This window comes from Eptatretus burgeri, chromosome 11 (assembly GCF_056783735.1).
Source record: "Eptatretus burgeri isolate ZD-2024b chromosome 11, Ebu_testis_v1, whole genome shotgun sequence".
In the NCBI taxonomy this organism is placed as follows: Eukaryota; Metazoa; Chordata; class Myxini; order Myxiniformes; family Myxinidae; genus Eptatretus; species Eptatretus burgeri.
This window is the reverse complement of record NC_140971.1, coordinates 91,916,036-91,933,535: the sequence shown is the minus strand read 5'-3', so window position 1 is coordinate 91,933,535 and position 17,500 is coordinate 91,916,036. Positions and strand designations below refer to the sequence as shown.

General features: G+C 55.1%; 2 protein-coding genes across 6 annotated transcripts in view; one reads left to right on the top strand and one right to left on the bottom strand.

Moving 5' to 3' along the window:
• The window catches only part of DNTTIP2 (deoxynucleotidyltransferase terminal interacting protein 2), a 15,951-nt gene extending 11,383 nt beyond the window's left edge, over nt 1–4,568 (bottom strand). Inside the window, exon 1 of one of the 2 annotated variants that reach the window (XM_085847389.1) lies at nt 4,426–4,568. In XM_085847389.1, the coding sequence (XP_085703515.1) occupies nt 4,426–4,515 (90 nt within the window). In that variant the 5' untranslated portion in view covers nt 4,516–4,568. Of the gene's footprint in view, nt 1–4,401 lie in introns of both variants that reach the window. The other variant, XM_085847390.1, reaches the window with a different exon arrangement.
• A 1,864-nt stretch (nt 4,569–6,432) lies between these two features.
• Nucleotides 6,433–17,500, top strand: part of LOC147017651 (uncharacterized) — a 30,885-nt gene continuing 19,817 nt past the window's right edge. Inside the window, exons 1-3 of one of the 4 annotated variants that reach the window (XM_085847386.1) lie at nt 6,433–6,727; nt 6,919–7,023; nt 7,160–8,341. In XM_085847386.1, coding sequence (XP_085703512.1) covers nt 8,322–8,341 — 20 coding nt within the window. In that variant the 5' untranslated portion in view covers nt 6,433–6,727; nt 6,919–7,023; nt 7,160–8,321. Of the gene's footprint in view, nt 6,728–6,918; nt 8,348–17,500 lie in introns of all 4 variants that reach the window. The other 3 variants (XM_085847387.1, XM_085847388.1, XM_085847385.1) reach the window with 3 other exon arrangements.

Sequence of the window (17,500 nt, the reverse complement as noted above, 5' to 3'; positions counted from 1 at the left end):
GGGGGGAGAGAGAGAGAGAGTCGGGGGGGGAGAGAGAGAGTCGGGGGGGAGAGAGAGTCGGGGGGGAGAGAGAGAGTCGGGGGGGAGAGAGAGAGTCGGGGGGGAGAGAGAGAGTCGGGGGGGGAGAGAGAGAGTCGGGGGGGAGAGAGAGAGTCGGGGGGGGAGAGAGAGAGTCGGGGGGGGGGAGAGAGAGAGTCGGGGGGGGAGAGAGAGAGTCGGGGGGGAGAGAGAGAGTCGGGGGGGGAGAGAGAGAGTCGGGGGGGGAGAGAGAGAGTCGGGGGGGGGAGAGAGAGAGGGCCGGGGGGGAGAGAGAGAGTCGGGGGGGAGAGAGAGAGTCGGGGGGGGAGAGAGAGAGTCGGGGGGGGGGGAGAGAGAGAGTCGGGGGGGAGAGAGAGAGTCGGGGGGAGGGAGAGAGTCGGGGGGAGAGTGAGAGTCGGGGGGAGGGAGAGAGAGAGTCGGGGGGGGGGGAGAGAGAGAGTCGGGGGAGGGAGAGAGAGAGTCGGGGAGGGAGAGAGAGAGTCGGGGGAGGGAGAGAGAGAGTCGGGGGGAGGGAGAGAGAGAGAGAGTCGGGGGGAGGGAGAGAGAGAGTCGGGGGGGAGAGAGAGAGTCGGGGGAGGGAGAGAGAGAGTCGGGGGGAGAGAGAGAGTCGGGGAGAGACGGGGGGAGAGAGAGAGTCGGGGGGGGAGAGAGAGAGTCGGGGGGGAGAGAGAGTCGGGGGGGGGAGGAGAGAGAGAGAGAGAGTGGGGGGAGGGGGGAGAGAGAGAGTCGGGGGGGAGAGAGAGTCGGGGGAGGAGAGAGAGAGAGAGAGAGTCGGGGGGAGGGAGAGAGAGAGAGAGTCGGGGGGGGGGGAGAGAGAGAGTCGGGGGGGAGAGAGAGAGTCGGGGGGGGGAGAGAGAGAGTCGGGGGGAGAGAGAGAGTCGGGGGGGGGAGAGAGAGAGTCGGGGGGGAGAGAGAGAGTCGGGGGGGAGAGAGAGAGTCGGGGGGGGGAGAGAGAGAGTCGGGGGGGGGAGAGAGAGAGTCGGGGGGGAGAGAGAGAGTCGGGGGGGAGAGAGAGAGAGTCGGGGGGGGAGAGAGAGAGTCGGGGGGGAGAGAGAGAGTCGGGGGGGAGAGAGAGAGAGTCGGGGGGGAGAGAGAGAGTCGGGGGGGGGAGAGAGAGAGTCGGGGGGGAGAGAGAGAGTCGGGGGGAGAGAGAGAGTCGGGGGGAGAGAGAGAGCTTTCGGGGGGGGAGAGAGAGAGTCGGGGGGGAGAGAGAGAGAGTCGGGGGGGAGAGAGAGAGTCGGGGGGGAGAGAGAGAGTCGGGGGGGGAGAGAGAGAGTCGGGGGGGAGAGAGAGAGGGGGGGGGGGAGAGAGAGTCGGGGGGAGAGAGAGAGTCGGGGGGGGAGAGAGAGAGTCGGGGGGGGGGGAGAGAGAGAGTCGGGGGGGAGAGAGAGAGTCGGGGGGAGAGAGAGAGACGGGGGGGGAGAGAGAGAGTCGGGGGGGAGAGAGAGAGGGGGGGAGGAGAGAGAGAGCCGGGGGGGGGGAGAGAGAGAGTCGGGGGGGAGAGAGAGAGTCGGGGGGGAGAGAGAGAGTCGGGGGGGGGAGAGAGAGAGTCGGGGGGAGAGAGAGAGTCGGGGGGGAGAGAGAGAGTCGGGGGGGAGAGAGAGAGAGTCGGGGGGAGAGAGAGAGTCGGGGGAGAGAGAGAGAGTCGGGGGGGAGAGAGAGAGTCGGGGGAGAGAGAGAGAGTGGGGGGAGGAGAGAGAGAGAGAGTGGGGGGGAGAGAGAGAGAGAGAGTGGGGGGAGAGAGAGAGAGAGAGAGTGGGGGAGAGAGAGAGAGTGGGGGGGAGAGAGAGAGAGTGGGGGGAGGAGAGAGAGAGAGAGAGTGGGGGGAGAGAGAGAGAGAGAGAGAGTGGGGGAGGGAGAGAGAGAGAGAGAGTGGGGGGAGGAGAGAGAGAGAGAGTGGGGGAGGAGAGAGAGAGAGAGAGTGGGGGGGGGGAGAGAGAGAGAGAGAGTGGGGGGAGGAGAGAGTGGGGGGGAGAGAGAGAGTGGGGGGGAGGGAGAGAGAGAGAGAGAGTGGGGGGAGGAGAGAGAGAGAGAGAGGGGGAGGAGAGAGGGAGAGAGAGAGAGTGGGGGGAGGAGAGAGAGAGAGTGGGGGGGAGAGAGAGAGAGGGGGGGGGGAGAGAGAGAGAGTGGGGGGGAGAGAGAGAGAGTGGGGGGAGGAGAGAGAGAGAGAGTGGGGGGGAGAGAGAGAGAGTGGGGGGAGAGAGAGAGAGTGGGGGGGGGGAGAGAGAGAGAGTGGGGGGAGAGAGAGAGTGGGGGGGAGAGAGAGAGTGGGGGGGAGAGAGAGGGGGGGGGGAGAGAGAGTGGGGGGGAGAGAGAGAGGGGGGGAGAGAGAGAGTGGGGGGGGAGAGAGAGTGGGGGGGGGAGAGAGAGAGTGGGGGGGAGAGAGAGAGTGGGGGGGGAGAGAGAGAGTGGGGGGGGAGAGAGAGAGTGGGGGGGAGAGAGAGTGGGGGGGAGAGAGAGAGTGGGGGGGAGAGAGAGAGTGGGGGGGAGAGAGAGAGTGGGGGGGAGAGAGAGTGGGGGGGAGAGAGAGAGTGGGGGGGGAGAGAGAGAGTGGGGGGGAGAGAGAGTGGGGGGGAGAGAGAGTGGGGGAGAGAGAGAGGGGGGAGAGAGAGTGGGGAGAGAGAGAGTGGGGGGAGAGAGAGTGGGGGAGAGAGAGTGGGGGGGAGAGAGAGTGGGGGAGAGAGAGTGGGGGGAGAGAGAGTGGGGGGGAGAGAGAGTGGGGGAGAGAGAGTGGGGGGGAGAGAGAGTGGGGGGGAGAGAGAGTGGGGGAGAGAGAGAGTGGGGGGGAGAGAGAGAGAGTGGGGGGGAGAGAGAGAGAGTGGGGGGGAGAGAGAGAGTGGGGGAGAGAGAGGGGGAGAGAGAGTGGGGGGAGAGAGAGTGGGGAGAGAGTGGGGGAGAGAGAGTGGGGGAGAGAGAGAGGGGGGGGGAGAGAGAGAGAGGGGGGGGAGAGAGAGAGAGTGGGGGGGAGAGAGAGAGAGAGCGGGGGAGAGTGAGAGAGAGCGGGGGAGAGAGATAGAGCGGGGGAGAGAGAGAGCGGGGGAGAGAGAGATCGTGGGAGAGAGAGAGAGCGGGGGAGAGAGAGAGAGCGGGGGAGAGAGAGAGAGAGCGGGGGGAGAGAGAGAGAGTGGGGGGGAGAGAGAGAGAGAGGGGGGGGAGAGAGAGAGTGGGGGGGAGAGAGAGAGTGGGGGGAGAGAGAGAGAGTGGGGGGAGAGAGAGAGAGTGGGGGGGAGAGAGAGAGAGGGGGGGAGGGTGAGAGAGAGAGAGCGGGGGAGAGAGAGAGAGCGGGGGAGAGAGAGAGAGAGTGGGGGGGAGAGAGAGAGTGGGGGGAGAGAGAGAGTGAGTGTGGGGAGAGAGAGAGAGAGAGTGGGGGGGGAGAGAGAGTGGGGGGGGAGAGAGAGAGTGGGGGAGAGAGAGAGTGTGCGGGGGGAGAGAGAGGGGGGAGAGAGAGAGTGGGGGGGAGAGAGAGAGGGGGGAGAGAGAGAGTGGGGGGGGAGAGAGAGTGGGGGGAGAGAGAGAGGGGGGAGGGAGAGAGAGTGGGGGGGAGAGAGAGAGTGGGGGGGAGAGAGAGTGGGGGAGAGAGAGGGGGGGAGAGAGAGTGGGGGGAGAGAGAGTGGGGAGGGAGAGAGAGTGGGGAGGGAGAGAGAGTGGGGGGGAGAGAGTGGGGGAGGGGGGGGGGGAGAGAGAGTGGGGGAGAGAGAGGGGGGGGAGAGAGAGTGGGGGAGAGAGAGTGGGGAGGGAGAGAGAGTGGGGAGGGAGAGAGAGTGGGGAGGGAGAGAGAGAGTGGGGGGGAGAGAGAGTGGGGGGGGAGAGAGAGTGGGGGGAGAGAGAGTGGGGGGAGAGAGTGGGGGAGAGGGGGGGAGAGAGTGGGGGAGAGAGGAGGGGGGAGAGAGTGAGGGGGAGAGAGGGAGGGGGGAGAGAGTGTGGAGGGGGGAGAGAGTGGAGGGGGAGAGAGTGAGGGGGGAGAGAGTGGAGGGGGGAGAGAGTGAGGGGGGAGAGAGTGGGGGGGAGAGAGGGGGGGAGAGAGTGGGGGGGGAGAGAGACATAACGATAGAGTGCAGGGCAACAGGAAAACGAGTTCATTGCATGGCCGGTTGCCCGGCTGTGAGCGGTCTGGTCTTGTATTAAACCTCCAACAGGACATTTTGAACTTCCAAAGTTGGAGGTCGTCCCACCATATGACGTTTACATTTCAGAGTGAACGATCATTGGACAAAATGCGAAAGGTTAAATTCGAAGTTGGGCCAAACATGAAGTTCTCAATTAAAAAAAAAAGATTAAAATTTTCAAAGTAAATAAAAGAGCACAAGTCGCCATGACGATTACGGTGCACGTCGTCTGTTTTATTTACTTGTTTTGACTAACCAAGTACTCCATTTACGAACATACCCGCCGCCTCAAGGGAGAAAGCTCTCGCAGACGGAGCGAAAGGAGAGACGATAGACCACAACCCCTCAACGCGCGGACTTTATCCGCCATACCCTAACCACGTGGTGAATTCACCTCAGGAAGTTGTTGTTGTTGTTTTTTTAATTTTTTTTTTACTATCGACTCTGTTCTTTGAATAAAAGTTAAAGACACGTAAAGGAGCCAATGATATGTATTAGATATTAAAAGGAAATTTATTTATTTACAGAAACACGGTATTAAAAAACAGAATACCAGCGTCGGCAAACCATTTGGGCTATACACGTCGAATAATACTTTTATTCAATACCGGTTCAAATTAAAATATATACCAGACAAAATAAATAATTTCCAAAAAAGTCGTATGACAAGAATAAGATTGCAAAAAAAAATACTTATAATATGAGTCCAAAAGTCACAGAGAGGCCGGATGTCGGGTACAAGGCGGGATTTCCTGTCAGCAAGTTGGTTTCAGATCAGAGTTGTGGAGAAGATTCTGTGTTGGGGTTCACGGCGGTGGCGGTGGCGATGTGTTGTTGAGGTTTTGTGGATGACTTGTGACGCAGTTTCCCCTTGGACACACTGCGGAAACACGACGTCGGTAAAACGAAGAATATGAACTCGACATGAGCTGAGGAGCCAATCAAGCGAGAAACTGCTCCACATGGAGTCTTCAAAGCCGAAACACACGACAGCGTGGACCCCGGCGACAAATCTGTGGAACGTTTAACGACGTCGCCCGAGATAGGAAGAGTATTAAAAGGGAAGAAGAAGATTCTGAGAGAAAGTGAAGGAGAAGATTCTGTGAGAGAAAGGGAAGGAGAAGATTCTGTGAGAGAAAGGGAAGGAGAAGAGTCGGTGAGACAAAGGGAAGGAGAAGATTCTGTGAGAGAAAGGGAAGGAGAAGAGTCGGTGAGACAAAGGGAAGGAGAAGAGTCGGTGAGACAAAGGGAAGGAGAAGAGTCGGTGAGAGGAAGGGAAGGAGAAGATTCTGTGAGAGGAAGGAAAGGAGAAGATTCTGTGAGAGGAAGGAAAGGAGAAGATTCTGTGAGAGGAAGGAAAGGAGAAGATTCTGTGAGAGGAAGGGAAGGAGAAGATTCTGTGAGAGGAAGGGAAGGAGAAGAGTCTGTGAGACAAAGGGAAGGAGAAGATTCGGTGAGAGGAAGGGAAGGAGAAGAGTCGGTGAGACAAAGGGAAGGAGAAGAGTCGGTGAGAGGAAGGGAAGGAGAAGAGTCTGTGAGACAAAGGGAAGGAGAAGATTCGGTGAGAGGAAGGGAAGGAGAAGAGTCGGTGAGACAAAGGGAAGGAGAAGAGTCGGTGAGAGGAAGGGAAGGAGAAGAGTCTGTGAGACAAAGGGAAGGAGAAGATTCGGTGAGAGGAAGGGAAGGAGAAGAGTCGGTGAGACGAAGGGAAGGAGAAGAGTCGGTGAGACAAAGGGAAGGAGAAGATTCGGTGAGACAAAGGGAAGGAGAAGATTCGGTGAGACAAAGGGAAGGAGAAGATTCGGTGAGACAAAGGGAAGGAGAAGATTCGGTGAGACAAAGGGAAGGAGAAGATTCGGTGAGACAAAGGGAAGGAGAAGATTCGGTGAGACAAAGGGAAGGAGAAGATTCGGTGAGACAAAGGGAAGGAGAAGATTCGGTGAGACAAAGGGAAGGAGAAGATTCGGTGAGACAAAGGGAAGGAGAAGATTCGGTGAGACAAAGGGAAGGAGAAGATTCGGTGAGACAAAGGGAAGGAGAAGATTCGGTGAGACAAAGGGAAGGAGAAGATTCGGTGAGACAAAGGGAAGGAGAAGATTCGGTGAGACGAAGGGAAGGAGAAGATTCAGTGAGACGAAGGGAAGGAGAAGAGTCGGTGAGACGAAGGGAAGGAGAAGAGTCGGTGAGACAAAGGGAAGGAGAAGAGTCGGTGAGACAAAGGGAAGGAGAAGATTCGGTGAGACAAAGGGAAGGAGAAGAGTCGGTGAGTGTGGAGAGACTGGGAGTGACTCAATGGCTCACAGAAGGAAGTTACTGTTATTACTCTTCCTTCGGCAAAAACAAGTGGAGAAGAAAAGAAGAATGTGGAGTCATGAAATCGATCAAAAAGGAAGAAATGTCAGAGAGGGACACAGATTGGTTCAGGAGCTTAAATTGCACGGCAAGGTGTTTAAAATGGATTTTCGCTTCACGAAGACCCAGTTTGAGGAGCTCATCGAACAGCTTGGACCTTTCATTTGTAAACAAAACACAAACTTCAGGAGAGCAATATCTGTGGAGCAACGGCTGGCAATATGTTTGAGGTGAGGTCTTTCTTTGAAGTTTCTATTGAAGTGCAAAGTGGAGGATATCTCGTTTTAGCAGTCCACCCTTAGCTTGTCTAGTCTGTGATTTGTCAATTTTATGTTCTTAGTGTTTCATCATTGGAATTGATTTTAACATTTCTCTGGCTCTGTGAAAACTTTGGAATGTGTGAAACTTTTGGAAAGTGCAGTTTAAAGCCGACGAGCTGGAGGCACTTCAGAGGACTGAAACCTTGATCTTCCAACATGACTATTATACTACCCTGCAACACGGCCATACCAGCGAGGGTCATGAGGTTTGTTCTTCAACAAGGTCAAGAACATTTTCTGACACACTTTTTAATTACATGAGTTTTTTTAACTTGACTGACGTACGCCATTGGATTATAAACACTCCAAATCTCGATCACGTTAACTGTCAAATATTTGCAGAAAGTCATGGAGAAGACGCAAAAAACTCCCGTTCTGCAACCTTCGTCATCATGGCTCAATATTGTTGCGGGCCGGGTATCGGCGACGAGCACGACCGCAAGATGGAGCTGCAGAGTCTACTCCACCGAACACCCGGAATCTAGATCGTACCTTTCGGAAAACTCCGACAAGTACGGGTCCCTTACCGGACTGTGATTTGTCAATAATTACACCACGTGGTACAGGGTTATTTGCCAATCTTCAAAATACCTAGAAATCCACGTGGCGAGTTACCGAGTATTCACACCCCCGACGGCCCTCATACGAATCGAGCCGTTAGCGTGCCCGACTCGTGCGCAACCCGAGCGGACGGTTGCCGAAGTTTCGTCGGTCCAATCGTACATTTACCGTGGCAACAGCCTTTATAATTCACCAACACGTGTCGCGCTAAGCCAATGGAAGAAACACAGCAACGAACCGATACATTTAACAAATGTATTTATTTATAATGGGGCAGGGGAGCACGCAAGAAGGCAGAGTTAACTGAATATTGAAGGAATAGCAATTTATGTACAAGCACTTATGCAGTTTTACTTAATAGACTGGCGCCAGAAACACACATACACGTACACCTAAGAACCGGTGGCCACAGCCTTTATTGAGGCCTCCAGCTCGGAGGGAAAGGCGAGCTGAACACCAGAGCCTGCGTCGGAACTGTCCACCTCGTGCAGGTACGTTGAGCCGGTGGGGTGGCGGGACTCGGACCTTTCGCGTGTGAGGCGAACGCGATCTCCACTCGTGTCACCCGTTTCTCTCTCCTTGTTCACCGACAGAGACATGGCGCGCAACCCTTGCGGTTCTTGTGGAGGAAGGATCTCTCAAGCTCTTCTTTTCTGATCCGATCGTGCTCCACCCTTATTCACCCCGTCCATGGGGGAAGGGGCCGCTTCCCCCCTCCCCGCTCTCCCTCACTGGACAGTTTTGGCGCGCAGAATCGCTCATCGCCCTGTCATTGGCCAAAACGAGCGGCAAGTCCGTCGATTGGCCCGGGGGGGTGGTGACGTCACGCGGACCGCCTTTCTCTCTGTCGCAGGATCTGATTGGCTGAACGGCGGTCACCTCACTCGTAGCACGCTGATTGGTCGCGGGCCGCCGCGAGGCTCCTCCTTGAACTCCGCCCACCATGGCATCGGCCAGAGCGAGGTGAAGGTGAGGGTGATGCTGGCGTTGTTGTAGTATTGAGGATTTAAAAATAAATGAAAACCCTGACTATCAAAGTAACTTGCAGTGCATGTACATTTATTCACCCATTAAATGAGGGACGGGGACCCTAACTAAACAACACATACTTACCGATATAACTGTTCTATAGGACCTGTATGTAGAGTGGTCATGGCTTCCAGATTCGCAACAATATAACGGGTATGTCAATAAAAGGTTAACTATTTCAAAAATTTATTAACCAGAACATTGAGTAATAAAACAAAAAATTAACTTGGAAAATGAAAACCACATCATGGAGAAATGAAACTCATTATGCGTTAATGCGCTTATAGTTGAGGTGTTCAATGTGAGCACCCCCCCTCCCCCAACACACACACACACAACATGCATTCACACGAATTCGGAAGTTTTCAATGATGTTTCTGCAAGTTTTAATAGTTACTGTCTGTACATAAGCCTCAACTGCTGCCTTCAGATCAGGTTCAGATCTGGTGTGTTCTTTGTAGAAGTTATCCTCACAAGCTCCCCAGAGCTAAAAATCTAGTGGATTGAGGTCAGAGCTGTGTGGAGACCATTCATTTTCCATACACAAACTGAGAACTCTTTGTCCGAATCTTTGACGCAGAAAGGCAATTGTTTCATTGACTGTATGCGGGGTAGCACCTTCTTGCATGAACCACTGTCACGGGAGGGCTGCAGTGCTCATCGATTGCTTCAAGTCTTCAGAAAATGTGCTGACAATTGACCGGTATCCTTCTTGAATGATGGTAACCGTTCTTCTGTTTTTGTCTTCAAACCAATACGGCCCAAACACACCTATGTAGCTGACAGCCACACAAGCAGTGACTTTCCAACCCTTAAGCAACTTCTCTTCAACCTCATCTGGGCATTGACTCCCCCAGAAAATTGTTTGAATTTACATGAAAGTGTGCTCATCACTAAACCACACATCACAAATCCAGTTTGGGTTTGCCTCCATCTTCTGCTGCAGCATCTCACACGTAGCAACTCGTGCTGCTTTATCCCCATCGGTCAATTTATGAGCTGTTGTGATGTAAGAAAAGAGGTTTACATCTTGTTTCATTATTCTTCTGATACTGCTGGGAGTGAGACCCAGTTCAGCTGATCTTTGTCGATGCGATTTCTTCGGACTTTGCATGACGACTGACTCACAAACTCGTTCCATGTTTCCTTCACACCGTCCACTTCTTGGGTGGCTGTACCATCCCTTGTTAATGTTGAGAATCATCCCTTCACTTTTGAACTTTTTCACACGTTTCCAAAAGGCTACCTTGCATGGCTTGTTTTTGGGATGCACTCCATATTCAATACAGAACCTCGTCTGAACAGAAGCAATCGATTTGGTCTCAAAATACCACTTGACAATGTTTACTCTTTGCTCCATAGAAAACGTCATTTTTCCTTAGAATACTTTGTTATGCTTGAATGACTTCTCCAAAGATCATTGATCACTCCTGCAAAACAAAACAAAAAATTAAGGTATTGACTAAAAGTACAAATGTCATTTGAAGAGGTTAACGTTAACCTTTTATTGGCACACCCTGTATATGTATATATATATATATATATATATATATATATATATATATATATATATATATATATATATATATATATATATATATTGTTACGGATTCGCGCCCGCCGGCGTGCTGACGGCCACGTAACTCGAATCGCGGCACGTCGCCCACCGGACGGACAATCCAGTCGTGACCCTCTCGGACTAACGCCGGGAACCAGTCACGGGTGGACCTTTCGGTCTCACCGCGATCGAGCCAATCAGCCCCCGCGTGGGATAGGGTTGCTCGCCAAATTCGACCTACCTAAGTACCCACACGGAGGGTAGACCGGGCGATCGCACCTCGCCGCAGGTCGACTTCGGACACGGGCCACTTAAGCGACCCGTTCCGTACTATCGGGATAACCGAGCGGTGTTATCGTCGGCCTCGACGGTTCGATTAATTATCGGGCGTATTCAGCCCACTACCAACCCTTTACGTGAAGCAAGTTGAGGATTCAATGAAAGAAATGACGAAGCGAAGCGGGAAACAGTTCAACACAAAGCACATTTATTCGCGATGAACGGAAAGCACACATATTCAATTCCACCAAAAGCACTTAGAAAAGAAAAACACAATGCAATTTACACAAAAAGCAAATGCGACAATGCAGATCTAATACCGATTACGCGAGCACACGGCAACACTTATACAATTTTACTTCACAGACGGCGCCGACAACACATACCCAAAACCAAGGAAAAGAATAGAGAACCCTCAAGGATGAGGCGGGCCTGAGGCCGAGACCGGGTCGGGCCTACCCGTCTGGTGATGAGACGCGGAGCGGCGATGGTGCCTCAACTCCGCGGGCCTCGCGGGGAGTGTCTGATAGGGGGTGGGAAAGGGGCCCCCTTGGTTGCACTATCTCAGCGCGGGGGGAAACAGGAGGGGGTTGCTGATGCTCGGGGTATAGAGGATTTCCACTCTGCCTCGAGTCCCGCGACGAGCGTCTCCACCTCGGCCAGGTCGCGCCGTCGGCCTCCCTGGTGTGCAGCTCCCTGCACGACGCGAGCACCCCCTCGTCTGCCCTCGCTGCCTCTCCATAGCTCCGTCCCCTCCGTTCCGACTCCAACGCACACGACGACGACCAACTCCTTCCTGCTTCTTCTTCCCAACTCCACCGCCCGCGAAGTCTTAACTCCCTCATTGACTTGACTGACGAACGCGGTCGCTTATATAAGCCCCGTGGCTTCGCTCTCTCATCTTTGACCCCCTCCCTTCGACCTTTCACCTCGCTCCCCATTGGCCCGAGAAAAAGTGGGCGTGAATGCTTTTTGATCCATAAATTTGCATATATCGATCGCCCTCCAACGCCCTGGAGGCGGGGCCAAATCGCCCCTCGCTCACCAATTGGACGGAACAAAAGTGGGCGTGTGTCGTTTTTGATCCGTTTTTGAAGTGGAAAATCCGTGGTTTTGTACACGCTGTTCGGCGCGCGCCCTGCACGAGTCCAACACCGGTACCCACAAGCGGCGCAAGAACGGTGGCGATGCGACGGTTGCGAGGTGTGACGTGAAGGTCGTGGCGGTTGTGGTGAAGCGGCGTTGTGGTTGGTGGTTGATGTTGTGACTGGTGGTGGTAACAATGGCGGTTGGTCCAAAATAAAGATAGTAAAAGAAAAACGGCTATCCTGAAGAGTCGCAGCACGCATGAATGACATTTATTCCCACTAGACAACGGGTTTGGGCCTAACTACACATACACTTACCGAGATATCTCACCTAAGGGACCTGAATGGTGGTTTGCGAATTTGGTAACCACAACACTACCCCCTCCCCTTTTTACAGACTCGTCCCGAGTCGTCAAATTTTCGTGTGCCATCATGTGTAGTTTTCCCCTAGTACATTTTACCTACGGATCCCTGAGTGCGACATTCATGGTATTCGTGTCCCCAAAATAAATAACCTGAGGGCTGCGTAACTACCTAAACAAACTCACTCACACGGACGACTTAAATAAAATTGCCGGCGCTAGGACAGACATGCCGGGGGCGCACTCATATGTACAGTGCATCTTAACCTTAACTTACAAATTTTACACTAAACCATGGCCCAGGATCAATGAACTCTGCAAAAGAAAAGCAGTTAGCAGGGAGCCAGGCTGCTCACATGCAGTCTCTAGCTCAAAACAATGCAGGTGACAGGGAAAGTGGCTGGCTGCTCACACGCAGTCCAAGGCCTTCCTTTTTGAACTGAACGCAGTGAACCACAACGGTGCATGGGCTGCACAAACGCAGTCTCCGTGCCAGCTCAAGTGGCACACGCAATGAGCGCAACGAATGGATGGATGAATGGTTGGACGCAAACACGGTGCACGGGCCGCCACTGCAGGCCCATGTTGTAGCTGCCAACAGGGCAGTTCTCGCAGCTTGTAAACTGTTGCCTTGCGGATCCTGGCGCACATGGAAATGAACAGGGGGGGGCAAAGCAAAAATTGAACGGGGCTGGTGAACAGGGGCAGTGGGCATGGCATGGCAAAGGCAGCAGGCAAACACAGCCCGCAGAAGAAGGCCGCTGCAGGCAAACACAGCCGGCAGATGAACTGGCCGGCACAGGCCTTGCAGAAAAACAGCCAGCCGATGAACTGGCCGGCACAGGCCTTGCAGAAAAACAGCCAGCCGATGAACTGGCCGGCACAGGCCTTGCAGCACACAGCTGCCGATGAAGTGGGCCGGCACAGGCCTTGAAAAAAAAAACAGCCAGCCGGCAGATGAAGTGGGCCGGCACAGGCCTTGAAAAAAAAAACAGCCAGCCGGCAGATGAAGTGGGCCGGCACAGGCCTTGCAGCAACACAACAGCTGCCGATGAAGTTGGCCGGCCTCTGCCTTGAAGCAAAACACGGCCAGCCGATGAAGTTGGCCAGCCTTTGCCGTTCAGTGGAGGTTGGTGGAGGGAGTGCGGTGGTGCTGGCCACTTGGAAGGCGGGCTCGGACCTACCTACCTGTCTCCCTCCCACCTATCGCCTTTGCCTGTCACTGTTCATACCCACTCCCTTAATTTGTCAAACCCCAATTTAGCCCCAACTTATTTATTTATTTTTACTTCCCACTATAAATCGTCCCCTAACCCCCTTTATCGTCCTTGTTCGGCTAACCTATTCTGTGACCTAGCCTACTCCCAACCCCTACGTTCCCTTCCCGGAGGGGAATAAGGGAGAGCTAGCGTCCTGTGTCGAGGCCCAACTCAAGCCTCAGAATGGCCTCCCCAGAGTTCGGCGATCTAACCCAAAGTGGGTCCAGCGGCCCACAACGAGAGCGAGGGGATGGATGGTGTGGAGGGGTACATCTCCTAATCTACCCTAACCATTTAACTGTTAAACTACCCCGGGGCTTTCAACAAGCGCCTCTCGCTTAAACTATTGGTTCTAACAACCCAGATTCCCGTCGCCTGTGTTGGTGTCCTCACAATTTCGGGCCTCGCCCCCCAATTTTCTCTCCGTGCCCTCACACGGTCTCCTGGCTGGGACACGTGGCTCCCTTTGGCAGGCACGACCCTCTGCCGAATCTCCCGCTATGGCACCCCCGGGCACTACACTGCCTCCGAGCCTACCAGCTCCCTAACACCGGGGAGTGCCCCCCATGACACCTCCCCTGAAACGCACACGTGGCAGGCTGGCTTCCCGGGCCCCTTTCCGAGGGTCACCCATGCCCACAACACTGCCCACGCGGCTAATGGCGCCCCGGGCCCCCGCACCAAGCAGGCGCACCCGTGCCCACTACTCTATCCCGGCCCCCCATGGGCCCATGGCCTACCGCGGCCGACTAGCCTGGTGCCCGGGGTACCCACTCAGCGATACTCACCTTTCGCAGCCACGCTCCCAAGCCCGTCAACAGGGCTCCTGCACCCCTCCAAACGGGTTTCGAGCCTACATTCACACCAACAACAAAACAACCTCCATTTTTCAATTTGACTAACCCCCTAACTCACTTTATACTGACCCCGGGGTCCCTTGGGCGGGAGTCACTCCTCCCCCCAATCACTCATCGCACCATGCATTCCCCATTCGCTCCATACACACAGACCCGCTGGCCTCACTCACTCAACATGTACACGTACTCACCTCACAACCCACAACTCTTCAACACACTCACCGCTGAACTCTGCCATCCTTCTAACTACCTCCCCTAACTAACTCGTGCTCCCACGTCGTCCCTTAAACTAGTAGCACGTTCCTTTTAACACTACGTAGCTAAACTACGTCAACTCTACACATCCAAAGTCTGTCTCTGTCTCCAAATCAATCATTTTATTTCCCAACCTAAATCTGGCTACAATCCCTCTAACTAATCCATTCCACGGACTCCATGAGGACTTACCCCTGCCCCATGAAGTCGGTCTAACTAAGCTAACCCTTCCCCCTAACTAGTTTCCATCCTGTGCCCAGGGTCAAGGGGGTCTTCCACCCTTTGCCCAGGAATCCTGTGCACCCGAAAGTGAGGCTTGTTTTTTTTTTTTTTTTCATGCGCAGCACCTGCGCGGCAACTCAGAGCTCGCGCACTTTACACCTGCCCGTGACGTCATGCAGCTGCACGTGTTCCTCGTCCCTCCTTGGACGGTACCATCCGGCAGAGATACCCCTCCTGCCGGATTCCAACCACACGTGCAGCCATGACGTCACCGTGCGCAAAAAAAAACACAAGCCCCACGTCTCGAGGGGTTCCCCACGCGAACACATGTGCTTTGCCCGTTGGAGCTTAACACACACGATCACGTGGAGAACCCGTCCGGTCCAAATCCATTTACCTGCCTAAACTTTGTCCGTCCGCGGGATCGGCAAATCCACCGCGTGCGTTTCCGGACCGGAACGTCACTCTCGCAAGCGAGCACGTGGCGGTCTCGTGCGTTGCACAGCACGGACCTCGTGCTCACTGCTGGGTGAACCCGGCACAGTCCGCGAAACAACTACAGCCGCTACTCGGCTTTCTTTCCTCTGTCGCCGTCGTCGTCGCCATTCGACCCACGCACACCTGCGTGTTACGACGCTCACAGTCCATTCCATCACATTCACACCGGGAGACGCGGCTGCGTGCTCCCGCATGCCAACCGACATCTCCCTCTCATACCGCTCTCTCACACACACGGTCTCCCTTGCATTCGGCCGTTCATTCACGCGTGCCTCACTAGTCACACAAACCATACTACTTACACACGCGGGGGGAACTCACCCGTGGTGCCTCATCCACACTCCGTGCCTCACTCACACACGCGGGGGCACTCACCCGCGGTGCCTCACTCATACTGGCCGTTTCACTCACACACACGGCCTCTTCCACACACGGTGCCTCATCCACACACCGTCCCTCACTCACACACGCGGGGGCACTCACCCGCGGTGCCTCATCCACTTGCGGTGCCCCTTTTACACACGGCGTGCTGGGAAGCACGCACTCCGGCACCATCGCCAACACACCACTCACACACGGGGTCGCTGCCACACACGGGGACGCACTCACGCCTTGCACCACACACACAGGGACAACCACACTGGGGATTCGTGTCCCCACAAGGGTCTCCGGGGCCTCTATACCCCCCAAGCTTTCCGTGCACCCGTTCACAGCACCCGTCCCCTCAACCTCGCAAAGCACGACCGAACTCACTTGGTCGTGACTCGCCTCAAGGGGGCATACTCCCTCCCCTCGTTCCTGGAGGAGGCCATCCAGGTGCTCGCACTGGGTCTCTACACGCTCCGCGAGCTCACCCCCATTGTCCTCCACTACCTCCGTGTGTGTGTGTGCGTCACTTACCCCGTCCTCACCGTGCAGTCTCTCCTCTATCGTTCCCTTCCCGGCTACCGTCACTGCCAACTCTTCACCCTTTACCTCCCTTGTCTCCACTATTATTTCCGTTGTCGTCACCTCGTGTCTCGTCTCACACGTTTTGGTCTCCCCATTTAATTTTTCCCTTTTGGTCACCGTCGATTCCTCTGTCACGACCCTCGCCCAACACGCCCCCTGAATTATTTTTTCACCCGCCTCCACCGCGGGCCTGTCAGCCGTTGCACCCCCTTCCAGCTCGTTTGCTTCTACACGTGGAGTCGCCATTTTGAGTTCCCTGCTAACGGCCTTCATGCCCGCCTGCAGGCATCGGCCCATGTTCTGCGTCTCCCCCCGGAGCTTTTTCGTTTCTTCCTTCATGTTTGTTTCCATTTTAGTTTTCATGCGTTTTATTTCGTTTGTGAATGTATCCATTTTTTCGTTCATGTTCGCCAGCATGGTGCATAGCTGGGCTATGTCGGATGCACTCAGCTGAGCCGTTTCGGCAAGGGTTGGGGAAGGGTTTTGGTGGAGAGGGGGGGGGAGGTGTCATACACCGCGGCCGCTGCCGCACCCATTTCGGGCTCTGGGTTCAGTTGGGCGAGTCCGTGTTCCTGCACAATCAACATTTCCTGCACGGGGATTCCATCCTGGACCATGGATTCTACATTACTACACATATACATTTCTAATACCCCCGGCTCCCGCTCGCCTTGAGACGCCATCTTGCTTCTCTTAAAGGGTTAATTTGAATCGCTCGTAATTTGGAGGGAATCGGGGGTCGCTTCTCTCACCCCTGGACCGATTCCCGTGAATTTTGCTGGAGACAGGAGAGCCTGTTGTCCCGCTCTCCAATACCAGTGCCGCGAGGAGGGCGATGAGTTTGTATCCCACTCCTGACACCAGTGTTACGGATTCGCGCCCGCCGGCGTGCTGACGGCCACGTAACTCGAATCGCGGCACGTCGCCCACCGGACGGACAATCCAGTCGTGACCCTCTCGGACTAACGCCGGGAACCAGTCACGGGTGGACCTTTCGGTCTCACCGCGATCGAGCCAATCAGCCCCCGCGTGGGATAGGGTTGCTCGCCAAATTCGACCTACCTAAGTACCCACACGGAGGGTAGACCGGGCGATCGCACCTCGCCGCAGGTCGACTTCGGACACGGGCCACTTAAGCGACCCGTTCCGTACTATCGGGATAACCGAGCGGTGTTATCGTCGGCCTCGACGGTTCGATTAATTATCGGGCGTATTCAGCCCACTACCAACCCTTTACGTGAAGCAAGATGAGGATTCAATGAAAGAAATGACGAAGCGAAGCGGGAAACAGTTCAACACAAAGCACATTTATTCGCGATGAACGGAAAGCACACATATTCAATTCCACCAAAAGCACATAGAAAAGAAAAACACAATGCAATTTACACAAAAAGCAAATGCGACAATGCAGATCTAATACCGATTACGCGAGCACACGGCAACACTTATACAATTTTACTTCACAGACGGCGCCGACAACACATACCCAAAACCAAGGAAAAGAATAGAGAACCCTCAAGGATGAGGCGGGCCTGAGGCCGAGACCGGGTCGGGCCTACCCGTCTGGTGATGAGACGCGGAGCGGCGATGGTGCCTCAACTCCGCGGGCCTCGCGGGGAGTGTCTGATAGGGGGTGGGAAAGGGGCCCCCTTGGTCGCACTATCTCAGCGCGGGGGGAAACAGGAGGGGGTTGCTGATGCTCGGGGTATAGAGGATTTCCACTCTGCCTCGAGTCCCGCGACGAGCGTCTCCACCTCGGCCAGG